We start from the raw sequence: 13401 nt of genomic DNA, 5'->3' as shown, positions 1-13401 counted from the left end.
AATAATAAATCTGCCATCCTCTCTTTTACTTATCACTTCCCCACTTCCCAACTCTTTTATTATCCCTTTTCTCTTCTCAGTGAACAGCAACGTTGATGCAAGTGTGCCTTCAGTGCTTTGAATGAACTAATGCAATGCTTCCTCTCCTGAAAGCATATAAACAGTTGAAGCCAATGCAAAAGTACCTTAAAGTGCAATGCCACCAACGGCCGCTAGATACTGGCTCCAACTGACTCCTGTTCAAAAAGCGTCAACTTCTGTCCATCATTTTTTTCAGTATGGCCTCAATCGCTAAATAGAGTGCTGGTGGTCATTTTGGAAATCATCGCTGAGTTGGACTATTGTCGCAATATCTTGGCAAATTCAACAGGGTTAGCGGAATTTAGCTAAAGTAGCCAACGTTAGGCCAAGCATGCACTGCTCGGTGCTCCTAGTAAGCTAGCATTTTCTTCGGTCCAAGGTAGCGGAGCGTGTTTCCAGAGTGTGAAAGGCAACACCCCACACTCTTTATTGGGAAGTTCCTGGCTCCAAACAGAAGAGATGATGGCGCCAACCATAAGCAGCAACGCTGGGCGTCAAACCAGCTCCAATGCAAACCAATGGGTGATGTCACACTTTGCCACGTTCATCTTTATATACAGTCTATGGTTTACACAGAGAAATGCAGTGAACGCTGATTACACAATGTCACACAAGGGCAGGGCCTAGATCAAATCACCAGTCTGTTACCGGAAGGTATTTGTTAGCTTCCTGATTAAAAAAAGCCATTTACTCCATTAACCATTTACCCAATTAGATAATTGGTTAGTTTGTCGATACATGAGGTGGTTTTAATGCATTCTTTAGGTAATTTGGTAGCATGGTTTCAACAGTGTGTGTATGTATGACTGTGTTTGTGTGGGTGTGTTTGTGTGTGTGAGGGAGATTGATTAATTGATTACAGAGCGTCCTCTATTTGTGGACAAGATACGCACACATACATTATGTAAAATGTGTGTTAACAAGTGTGTGTCTAAACAATGTGAAATTTAGTCTACTAACTCAACAGACCAAATGTTTCCAGTGCCCTTAGACTCATTCCAGCTCTTAAATGACCTTCGAAATAAAATAAATCCCTATACGTCCCTGTATAGAGAACTATAGAGCATGAAAACATTTTACTTTTCAATTCCTCTCCAATCACACCATTTAGATACTTCAATTCATTACATAGAATAGCAGAATGAGCAGTCGATTGCTGCGCCGAAGGCCACAGTGTTTGCATTATCAAACTTTGGTGAAAAGGTCAAAAAAAAAGAGCCTCCCTTTGTTCTCGGAGTTGTATATGTTCCAAGCAATTTCCCCCAAACAAGACGTGTGTGTTAATGTCTTTGTGCATTTACGGGAAATAAAGTCATAGATTAGATGGCAGAACTCTCATCTTAACTGGATGAGATTCCTGTGTTTCTGTGTGTGTGTGTGTGTGTGTGTAGAAGAAAGAAAGTGAGAGACAGACAGAGAGAGAGAGAAAAAAAAGAGTGATAGACTGACAGAGAAGGAGGGAGAGACATAAAGAGAACTGCTTACATACTCTTATTGTAAGTCACAGTTGGAATTGAATTTGTACAGAAGAGCAAAAAGCACCAGTTTTTTCACTGTGTCAACTCTTTTACAACACTGTGTGTGTGTGTGCATGTGTGTGTGACACTGTGTGTGTGTGTATGTGGTGGGGGGAAGGGGTCCTGTGATGGGTGGTCTCGCTCTAGTTGCTTCTCTTAAACTTGCACACATCTCACAGGGGACACATACACACACATACATGCATGGATAAGGTTCATTTAAGAGAAAGACTTCATTTCACTCTGCAACATGCACACACAAAGGCATTCGTCAGTGCATGGCTGATATGGTGCTCACACACACACACACACACACACACACACACACGTACATTCATCCTCTCTATTTCTCCTTCTTTCTTCCAACATCTCTGACTCTTTCATGCACACACACACACACACACACACACACACATATATGTACATTCATCCTCTCTATTTCTCCTTCTTTCTTCCAATATCTCTGACTCTTTCATGCACACACACACACACATGCACAGGTATATGCAGGAGCCTGCAACACATTCATTCATACATACAAACACTTGACACACAAGACCTCACCACACACACACACACACACACACCTCCTCTGTGCTTATCTCTGTGCAGTATGGAGCAGCTTTTGAAGGCAGTAGGGAGCCAGTTGTTGACGAGCTACTTAATAATTCCCTTGGACAGGCATGAAATTCTTTCCTTTTCTCTCTCTGTCTCTCTTTCTGTCTCCGTTGCTCTTGCTCTAATATTCCTCTTCCTGCTGTGTTTTTATCTGTTTTTTTCACTTTCTCTATTTTTCTAATTTTGTTCTGCTTTGTCTCTTTTTTTTAAAAAAAAAAATCTATTCCCTTCACTTTGTCTCTGTGTCTCTTTTCAGTTTCATTCTTTTTTTTCTGCTCCCTGCAATTCATATTTGTATTTGCTATTAAACTCACATTGTTATTAACACGAAGGTTAATAAGCCACTTGGAATGATAGCTTGCTTGTTGAGTAAAGTACAAGCTAAAAACACAGGTTTTTTCTGAACTCACACTCAACCTGCATTGGGCCCATTCATATTAGACTGTTGTCGCCTTTCACAGGAACTACAGTAGTTACATACACTGCTACTTATATTCTCTAATTACCAAATGAAGTTATGGTTTAGTTTTAGTTCTCTCTTATCCATATTCTCGCTCTGAAACTCTGACACCCTCTACCTCACCTACCTTCTCTCTCGCTCTGTCTCTCTCTGTCTTTGAAGAGTCGGTTATGATTAAACATCAGTGTATTTCAATTCAGTTTTACATCTCTATTAGAGATCGTTAGCCGGTTAGTGTCTGACCTGCATTCAAACTGAAGGAGGGTCAGCAAACCAGATCAGCTGATGCACATTGACTTGTGCAGGCAAAAAAATATGACCAAACACATTTTTTTCTACTGAGACTTTTGAGTTTATTGAGGGCCTATGCTGTTACATACTGCTTCCAGGAAATAGCCACAGCCTCACGTCCAACATTGACAAAAGCCCTCACCTTCTCCCACCCACTCAGCTTCTCTGTATTACAAACTAATTGCCATTGAAATGGAATCATTACAACTTTATTTTTTGGATATTCCTTTAAATACTTTCAATGCTTTTAATTCTACACAATTATTACAATAAGTAAAGTAAAACTGTCCATGATTACATTTTACATGTACAATACAAATTTAACCTTCAACTCAATATTTTGGAAGCTTAAACTGTTTTATTTCCACTCAGTACCATCACATCCTGTTAGCTTGCCCTGCTCTCTTGTGGCCTAAAAGATGTACACCTAATAATCGAAAACATATCACTCAAACTTCCTGGCACTAACACTGACCCATTCAGATCGACTACAAATGCCTTTTATTCTGTGTCACTGTTGTGCCCTGAGGGGGGGTATTGGTTAACCCACTTTTCTTCTTCCTATCAGCTGGGTATCACCTGATTTTATTGAACCAGTACAGCGTCTGTTCAAAATGTGCCTGTTTAGAACGGGCCGATTGCTTGGCCTCCGACCGCTGCTTCAGCGCATAGAAAAATGAATACAGTCGATGTGAGGTGTGAATGAGTATATACATTCTATTATACACAGATGATATAAATAATAAGCACTCTAATAGTAAATAAATGTTCTTTTCTCATTTCAAGTAGTCTAAAATAAGGGCTTCATTTACAAATAAATAATATTCATCCTAAAATACAGTAGATTGATCTGATTGATTGGTTGATATTGGGCCACAATTGCCACAAACTGATTTTGAACTGCACATGGAAGTGTTGGTTGGTTTGTCATTTATTTGGAGTCATATTTCTGTCCACCTAAAGAATGTAAGTCCATTATTTACTCTCTTTCAGCTGTTTTTGACTTCTGCCAATCCCTCAGTTGTAAGGGTTTTTCAGATGACGCCATTAAAATATAGGGATAGGCGTTATGTGGAGCGGAGCAGGTGGACCCAAACGCAGGAGACTGCAGGCAGAGCAAGGCTGAAGAATAATTTCCGGTAAACTTTAGATTATTTCAGGCTCATGCAGGCAGAACAAAGCCGGCAGACCAGTGCTAAACAGAGTAAAGAACAAAGGATGCAACAAAACTGAGATGAAAACCAGGAATTAAATACAAACTGAACAAATGAAACAACAAGGAACAGGTGGCAAGACACATGGGCAGGCTGGGAGCTGATTGGCAGGGGAAGACGCAGGGAGCAGGTGGAGCTAATGGGACTGATGCAGGGCAGATGTGGAGCACAGGAACACAGAGCAAACAGAAAACCCAAAAAAAACCCAGAAAACACAATATAACCATGCGCAAACCGTCCCAGAACTCAACATGAACACAACTTAAATAAGTGCACAAGTCACAACGAGCACACGTAGCAAAATAAACGTTAGCATATATCGATGTTGACAAAAACATGAATAAATCAGTCTATCAAGCAGAGTGGCTTGCATAATAAGGCTGAATGTAAGAACATAAAAACTAAAAGACAACTGCAGCTCTGAATAACATAACTAGTGTTTCAGTTCACTTCAGCACTCAGTTCCTATGAGAGTCGATGTAGCAAGAAGCAGTATTTCAAGTGGTTCTTAAATATATTCTGCAACTTCTCTTATCTGTCCTCCTTCCTACTTAGTTCAGTCTTAAACTGGCAGAAAAGCCTGAGGACATCTGGTGAACTGGTGGAGGGACATAGAGCCAGACTGGGACAGAACAATAACAATAAGAAGTCACCATAAATTGCCCGACATGCTATAATGTTTTATTTTTAAAAAAGAAAAGTGTTTCCCCCATCGTCGTTGTCATTTCTTTTGGCCTGCAGGTAGCGGAGATGTAAACATGATGTTATCTGTGGTGCTACTATGGCTTCCAAGAGACTACCGCCCTGGGATACACACACACACACACACATACATTTAAACATACACATACTTTATAGGCTACATGCAAACACGAACGCATAGACAAATAGACACACTTTATCTCTTGTCCTCTCTCTCTCTCTTCTTCCTCTTTCATTTTTATCCCTCCATCTGCTCTCCTCCCCTCAAGGTGGAAGAAGAATCTTTTTGATAATTTGTGGGGGGTTTTTCTCTGCACGTCTACTGTCTTTGTGCCCTTCATCTTCCTCTCCTGCTCTCCCTCTTTCATCTTTTCCATGCTTTTAATCCTGTTTGTCCCAACTTCCCCTCCTCCTCACCTGTTTCTTCACTTTCAACCTGCGTAACTGTCTTCCGTCGTGTTATATATGTGCGGTATTTCCGATTTCAGGCAAGACGGAGCAGTGAGTAAGAGGGAGAGAGGAAAATGAAGACTTAGATAAAGAAAGAGTGTGTTTGTGTGTGTGTGTGAGAGAGAGAGAGAGAGAGAGAGCAAGAGAGAGAAAAAGAGGGGGATCTCATTAAGTAAAGGTCATAGCAGTGTGCTGCAGAGAAGGATAGGGCATTAAGTAACTTCTCACTGGCCACATGCACTTAAAGTCGTGTGTGTGCATCAGAGGCCCTATCTTGTTGCGTGTGTTTGTGTTATTTGTGAGTGTGTACGTATCTGCAAGTGTGTATCTGTGGCCTGATGTGCCATTTAGACTTGCTATTTATTTTATTTGTATTTTCCTGTTTGTGTTCTTGTGTGTTTGTTCTTAATCTTCTCACAGCTTGTGAGTATGCTTGTACTTCTGCATATATAGGTTTTTATGTACATGTCAAAGTGTCCTTGAGCAAGATCATCAACCCTCGGTGTCTTGCATAGCAGCTTCAGCTACAGGTGTTTGAATGAGTGTGTATGTGTGTCATTGAATGTGAGGCATTGTATAGCGCTTTGTTTTGTTCTCCTATTAAAAAAATGGCTATAAAAGTGTTATCCAGATCTAAGAATAGACGTAGGAGTCGTATTCTGTACACAATGTAAAACCCTTTGAGGAAATTTTGTGATTTTGAGCTATATAAACACAATTGACACATTTTTTAAAGTATTAATACTCTTACTCAATATGGGAGTAGACAAAACATGCTTGCTTTATGCAAATGTATCCATTTATTGTTGGAAATCAATTAACAACACAAAACAATGACAAAGTTTTTCCGAAACCCTCACATGTACATCATTTAGCCTTTTAAAAATATGCTCAAATCATAATTTATGGCAAACTCAAGCTCAACAGGCAACAGATGGGCACATTGGCCGGCTAAATTTTCCATTACTTCAGTACTGATTAAAGGTCACTCCCCGGATCCCTCACTTCAAAATCACTCAATGTAATTGTGGCCAGCCTCACATGGGAAAAATAAAAGCTCACAAAGACATCTCCTTGTGCTTATGAGATAAAAACAGGATAATACAAAATAAAAGAAAAAATAAATAAAGTGAGCAGGAAACAGTTGAAAGAGAGTATAAGGAAGAAAATAACTTCCGGTCTTTGGTCATCATACAGGTTGTGTATGTTTGATGGTGGTGGCTCCCAACGGCAATTCAAGTGCAGTTATTGGGTGCGATCCAAGACCCTCATCCTCCACGGTGTTAACTGGCCTGGAAGCTGTAGCCACCCATTTAACTATTGCTTTTGAAAGCTTGCTGCTTGTAGGTTTGTCGATGGGTTTCCCACTCTATCAAGCGTGGTTTGCTGCAAGCGGGATGGTTTGGGGCTAACGAGGTTGCCTGCATTAGCATTAGCTGTGTGCTATGTGGTATTTAAGACTAGATGTATGTGGGCACATGGGGCCCATAGAGTTTGTGCAATATGTTTTCATCCGGGTAAACTCTTTACAGCAAGAAGGGACTTTTTCAGCTTCATGCGCCACTGAGCAACTTTCATAGGAATAAATGGGGCTCCGCCTCCGACGCTGTGTTCTGTTTATACATCCATGGGATAAACACATTTAATTTCCTATAAATTCTTCACAATAAAAGTTCCTCGTTATTTTGTCACTGAAAAGCCTTTAACATGAAGCAGCAGCAGGAGATGTTTTCATCTGCAGTAACTTAAAAAAGCTCCAATATCTGAAAGCAATCAGAAAATGGTAAAATAAAGCAGATATCTGAAAGTACAAACCGGGACGCAGGAGAAAAACTAAACTTCAAACCACAAAGATTCTGTTATAAGCTACGAAAGTACTGAGAGCGGAACACACAGAGACTTTCTCTCTGGTCTCCAGCACAGACATGAGTTGAGTCTTGCAACACAGCTTGTTTGAGGGGGAGAAGCAGGAGAAGGGGTGTTGTCACAGGCTGACCGTGGTCAGCGAGACATCACGGCAACCCGCTTGGAGGCGGGTCAGGCGCACTTTGGCCTGACTCCGGAGATGGTCCATCTTGGGTGCGACTCGGCACATTCTCGTCACGGTGAAACTGGTAATGGAAACGCAAATCAGCTCTGCATGATTTGACCTGGCGCGGCCACAAGTGCCAATGGAAAAATCCTATCTGATGACAGTTATGAGGTTGCTTGTCACTGTCAGTGTCAATCAAATCTAATCAAACAACACCCACACTGTCGAGACGATGCAGGTTAGCTGAGTTTAGAGTGTTAAACTGATACCCAAAGATTTTTTTTTTTTACTTTGATTGTTTCTTATTTAGTCTAATATATTTAATGTTACACATAAATACTATTTCAAACAGAAGAGGATTAAAGAAGTGAGGACCAGCAAGCCATGTGCTCAATTTTCAATTGAGTTGTGCAATGTTTTGAAATGAAAACATTTCAATATAAACAGCATCTGGAAACATGGTGAGGTTTGAACAGTACAGTACACTTATTCTTTATTTCTTCTTCATCTTCTCTGTTGACATCCTGTATGCTCAGTTGAAATCCACTGTAGAGTCAAATAGCAGAGACACGCACACAAACTTCCCATCCAAGAACACTGGGCCCATCAAAATACCATGTAATCAGGCCTGTGTGTGTTGGCGGTGATAAATGCCCCCGTGGACACTCAATGCCAAATAATCAAGATTGACGCTGGCACACAGCGCTCTGAGGTGTGTGTGTGCTGGTTTGTTTGTGCTATTTTTGTCGGAAGGATCTAATCAAATGTAATCATGCTGATTACAATAATCTTGAGGTTTATAATCACCTCCTTTTTTTTTCTCTCTCTCTCTTTTTTAAAACTCTCCCCTGGTCTCTCTTACTTGTTTATTCCTGTCTCTCTGCATCTTTCTCTATCATCAGTCTTCCCTCTCATACACTTTTGGGGGGGGGAGACATGCTAAAGCTAATATAGCAGCACATGAGGGCTAAATTTCATGTTTGTGGTCCTTTAAGTGCATGTTGAATAAAAACAGTCAACAAAAAAGTACCAAAAAGTGTAAATAGAGAAAGCAATGCTAAAAAAAAAAGTCAACAAAATAATTTAACAAACATTAAAGTATTTTTTTAAAATTGAAATTAAAATAGTAATAAATTGTCATATTACCATCTCTCATTGAAGATATTGTATCTAAATACATTTTGCATCTTTTATGATGCAAAAAGCCGAGACACCAACAGCAGTTTCAGGCCTAAAAACTGTGTTATTTCCTACTTCCATTCAGGGCTGCCTTGAACAGGGTTCTTTTTTAAAAGAAACTTTTTTTCTGTCTATCTTTATCTCTGTAGGACACAGAGGTGGTGAACACAGCCATTCTTACAGGTCGTCGCGTGGCAGTGCCCATCAAACTGGTTACCGTGGAAACTGACGGGCAGGTGAGGGAGGTGGACGACTGGGTCACCTGCAGCTCGACAGACGTGGACGTGGTCAAGGTGGGTGTGAACAGTGCATGCAGAGAGATACGGTACATACATACCGTAGAATTATAAATCTACACACACACACACAGACACACACACACTGCAAATGATCACATAACATAACTGTATACACATGCAAATTACGAATCCAAGATCAGTGGGCACATTTTATGAAAATACTGTTCATGTGTATTCTTTATTTTAGACATGACGCTGATCTTTACACTTTCAACGAAAAATGATTTTCAATGGGATGCACTTTGGGGGGAAGAAAATGTCATAATTGGGAAAGTAATTTATATTTTGCTTAGTGATTGAACATGTGCCAAAGTGAAAAATGTGCTCAGGCAACTCACAAAATGTTTTAAGTCATGGTCTGCCAGGTACATGAAATATGAATTAAGACATTCTTCCTCAACAGCTTGAGAAATAGAGACAATGTACAACATTTAAAGAACAGAGCGGAAATCACAATAATGTGAGATGGTAAACTGGGGGTATTTACACAGCAAGAAATCCATCTTGAATCATCTGCATAATCTTGAATCTTGGAGGATTTGTGTTGTTCTCTAATTCACTTTGTGTAATGGAGCATAGTGAGACACTTATCACAGTGTGCTAGCTTTTTTGAATCTCAATTTCTGTCTTACTGAATGGCATATGGAATTGGATAGGAATGTGAGGCCATGAATTACCTGGAAAGGATGCTGGCTTAACAGTTATACAGATGTTATACTGTGTGGGTAGTGAATTACAGCTAGTAAGCCCCATCCCCGAGAAACACAATGGTTTGATAAAGGCCTGGAATCAAGTTACATACATCCTTGTATGTATGAAGGCTTTCATGTTCAGCCGACTAGAGGTGCTTTCTTGAGGCCTAACAAATATGTTGAATGCATTGTTTATTACTCACTAGCAGTCTTCTTCTATGAATTTCTTTGTTTATTGGCATGCTACCGCCACCTGTAGATCAGTAGAACAGTGCGAAACCATTGACAGCGATACGTATAGTGTCTCCTGCGTGATTGTGTGCATACATGTGAGCACCCACTCATAAAAGCATTGCTCTACTTGTGTTAATTAAACTCCACAGGGTACCTTTAACTCCCTATACAGCTTCCTGTAGCGGCAGGTATGTGTTCCATCCCTACTTTCAGTGACATAGATAGATAGTTTTAATCAAAGCAAAACAGCAACAGACTGTTGTTAAATAATCACATCAGCATTTGCACACTTATGCATGTCAAATAGTCTTAGGTTATAAGTTTGTTCAGTTTATGCAGTAAAAATCATCACAATTTCTTAAGCAGGGTGGGTGTTTGGTGACGCTTGGGTTTGAACATGGTGGAAAGACAGTCTCAAGTGCTAAACTGCTCTGTTGCACAAACTAACCAGCAGAACTACTGTACTAATTAATAAAGCAGAAATACTTTCAAAAACTACCTTTACAGTAGCACCCAGATGCCAGTAACTGAAGATTGATTCCTCTTGTGCTACGTTCCCTGCACCCTCAGGGTCTAAAATGAAACGCACCCTTGCTGTGACAGTTTCAATATGAAGCCAATTTCCTGGTACAAGCCGACAGGAGTGGTGCTGTTTAAGTACGATCAATAACAACACAGTGAAAATGGAAGGAATTTATTCAGATAGACGTAATGTTAGCACTGTGTGTGTGCGTGTGTGTGTGTCTGTGTGTATGGAAGGGAGAAGAAAGGAAAGTGTATAAAGGGTGTAGGAAAGGCTCGCTTGTGCCTATGTATTTGTGAGTACCGGATATTTATCAGTATGTATGTCTTTGTATATTTATTTGTGTGTGTGTGTGTGTGTGTGTGTGTGTGTGTGTGTGTGTGTGTGTGTGTGTAGGTGGGTGAGTGAATGTTTGTATGTCCTTGTGAGCATACATGTGAGTGAAACAAGGACACAGGTAAGCAATGTGTTTAAGCACAGTGAGGAAAGTTTGCATCCAGATTTTCATAGACAAACACATAAATACACACACACTTGACCATCACAGAGACAGCGATAAACATCGATAGATAATTTATGTCAAACCAGACTAAAACCTAAGCTCAGTGCCGAGACAGTCCACAGCCTAAAGCTGCATTCAGAGAGAACATGAAGTAAATTCTTGCCTTGTTTTGTTCACCTGAACTTGACCATTGAGTATTTTGCAGTCTTTATTTGTTACAAGTGCCCAATGTTCGTACAGTACAGATGTTTGACTATGTGTGTGTGTGTGAGAGAGAGAGAAAGACACTATTGTTGTTGTTCATTCATAAGTTGAAGCATGTTCAACCTCTTTCCAACCATCGTCAGGACAAAAAATCTACTTCCCATTCAGTCTGAATGCACCTTAAAGAACACCCTAATTTAACTGCGGTAACCAGTGTCTGAAATTTAATCAGTAGTCTTTGTTTCACCCCAAACTATGGAACTCAGGTGCAGGGGTAGCAAATTACAATAAAAATGAATTAAGATTTCCTCTTGCTGACACTCCAGCAATGTGGACACTTCTCATTAAAAAAGCTTGAACCCAGGGTTTCTGGTTAATGAAATATTTCCCTGAATTACTAAATTTACTATCACTAAATTTTGGGTAACCACTCATCGGCAATAACAGAGACAGACTTAGGCAATTCTACTGTCTACTGTCATTCTTACAGTACTTTAAAATTGACATATTATGCACATTTCCAGGTCTATGTTTTAAATGTGGTTCTCTACTGGAATATCTTTGCATGATTTACAGTTTAAAAAAAACTCCTCATACTCAACTCTGTATCGCCCCTTAGTTCAGCCTCTGTCTGAAACAGGCCGTTTTAGCTCCCGTTTCTTTAACACTAGAACTGTGGTAGTTTTTCAATTGTACATTACTGTGTTTTAATAAAATATTCAAATCACCCAGTCTTCGACTTTTCCTAAAATAATGTTGAGTAGCACTCCCTATTGTTAAAAATAATGAAAATAAATCCAAAGGTATTAATACCTGTAACCGCCACTGGGGAAAATTTACCCGTATATGAAATACATTTATTTCCGTGGTTCATGTTTAAATAATCCTGTTTTCTTGCTAGGCAACAGCATTCATTGTAGTGTGTGATCTGGAAACTACGTCAGGTCATAATAAAATTATAAAAAGAGCAGAGAATGTCCTGCAAAAAAACCTTCACCAAGTGCCTGAAGTGCAGGAAAGCTGTCTGGGGAAAATGTACAGTCAAGGTGCTCAAAGTGTGTTTGAGGGACACATATAATCACAGGTGTTCAAATGAAGATGATTTAACCTACTCACAAATGTTTGTTGTATGCAAAACATATTTTTAGTTAATTGATTAGTCATTCATTTTTATTTTGCCATGTTACCATTTATTGTTTTTAGGCTATTGAGCCTAATTTGCCCATCGCCTTACTCTTACACGTCCCTTACACTTCAATGGTTACCTCAAGTTTATTGGTGATGTTTTCTTATTCACACATTGTTAAAATGCCTAAATTAATAATTGATTAGGTGAAATTGTGCACTTGACTTTGTCATGTCGATTTTGTTGTGATGTTAAATCACCCATAAGTGCGGTGGCTGTTTATTGTTATTATTATGGCTCATTATTGTCCATTTGGGGGATTTAGACTGCTTTGGTTATTTAAATAACACGGGTTATCTCATTATGTGCTGAGTGTTGTTTTATAATAATATCACACTACCAAAATATGCAAATATTTCCCTGTAATACCCATTTTCAGTGTCGTTTTAGACTGAATTATACTGACAGCCATACAAAACGATTAGTGTTCTTAAAGATTATAAAACAAGAGGACCAAAACAGGTGATGATTAAACAAACTCATTACATGACTTTAGACATTCCTTTGTGAAGACAATGCCTAAATACAACGACAGAGTACTACAAGTCTCTAATTTACAGTACAACCTGAAACGAAGTTTAACAACACATTAAGAAGAAAAGGTGCAGTTTATGCCTGATCACCATTATTTATGTAATGTGGTTGCCCTCTTGTTGATCCAGCTTGTGGTAAATACAACTTGGTAATTTGATCACTTGCTTCTTTTTTTTGCAATTTAGAGATGCAGTGACTCTGGATCACTAAATTTTAGCAAGTAAAGATGGAAGAAATTGGTAAAAACAAAGTCTGTATCTGCATCCAATGTCTTAATAAAGACAATGACCACAGCAGCCCCTGAAACAGTGCATTTATGTCTTTGAATTCAAGCCTCAACAGAGCAATATAATGTAACAGGAGCGACCACACCAAGATCACAAGATATTCACATCTGTTGGAGTTTTTAAAATGCTTTTAAAGGTTCCAGTCACCCACAGTGATAAAAAGTTTTGAGTTTAGAGAGAAAATTAATGAATGAATCAAGAAATGACTGCAATTTCTTTCACAGTTGTTTTTCACGTTCTTTTTTTTTTTTTTACTGCAAGCCTTTTGAGCAACTGCTGGCTTCACTGTTAAGAGGAACTCATAAGAATGACGAATGAACTTCTTAAAGAAAAAAATGTCTCTCTGTTTTAGCTGTTAGAAGTTAGAAGAAACAGTCTAAAGAGGGTTTGTAGGAA

The 13401-nt window shown here is 39.3% G+C and overlaps 1 protein-coding gene across 1 annotated transcript in view; it reads left to right on the top strand.

Moving 5' to 3' along the window:
* si:dkey-215k6.1 (transmembrane protein 132C) overlaps positions 1-13401 on the top strand; it is a 127881-nt gene that overhangs the window by 70607 nt on the left and 43873 nt on the right. Inside the window, exon 3 of the mRNA XM_042422482.1 lies at positions 8694-8837. Coding sequence (XP_042278416.1) covers positions 8694-8837 — 144 coding nt within the window. The remainder of the gene's footprint in view (positions 1-8693; positions 8838-13401) is intronic.

Source organism: Thunnus maccoyii, chromosome 9, assembly GCF_910596095.1.
Source record: "Thunnus maccoyii chromosome 9, fThuMac1.1, whole genome shotgun sequence".
Classification (NCBI taxonomy): Eukaryota; Metazoa; Chordata; class Actinopteri; order Scombriformes; family Scombridae; genus Thunnus; species Thunnus maccoyii.
This window is presented reverse-complemented; position numbering and strand designations above follow the sequence as displayed.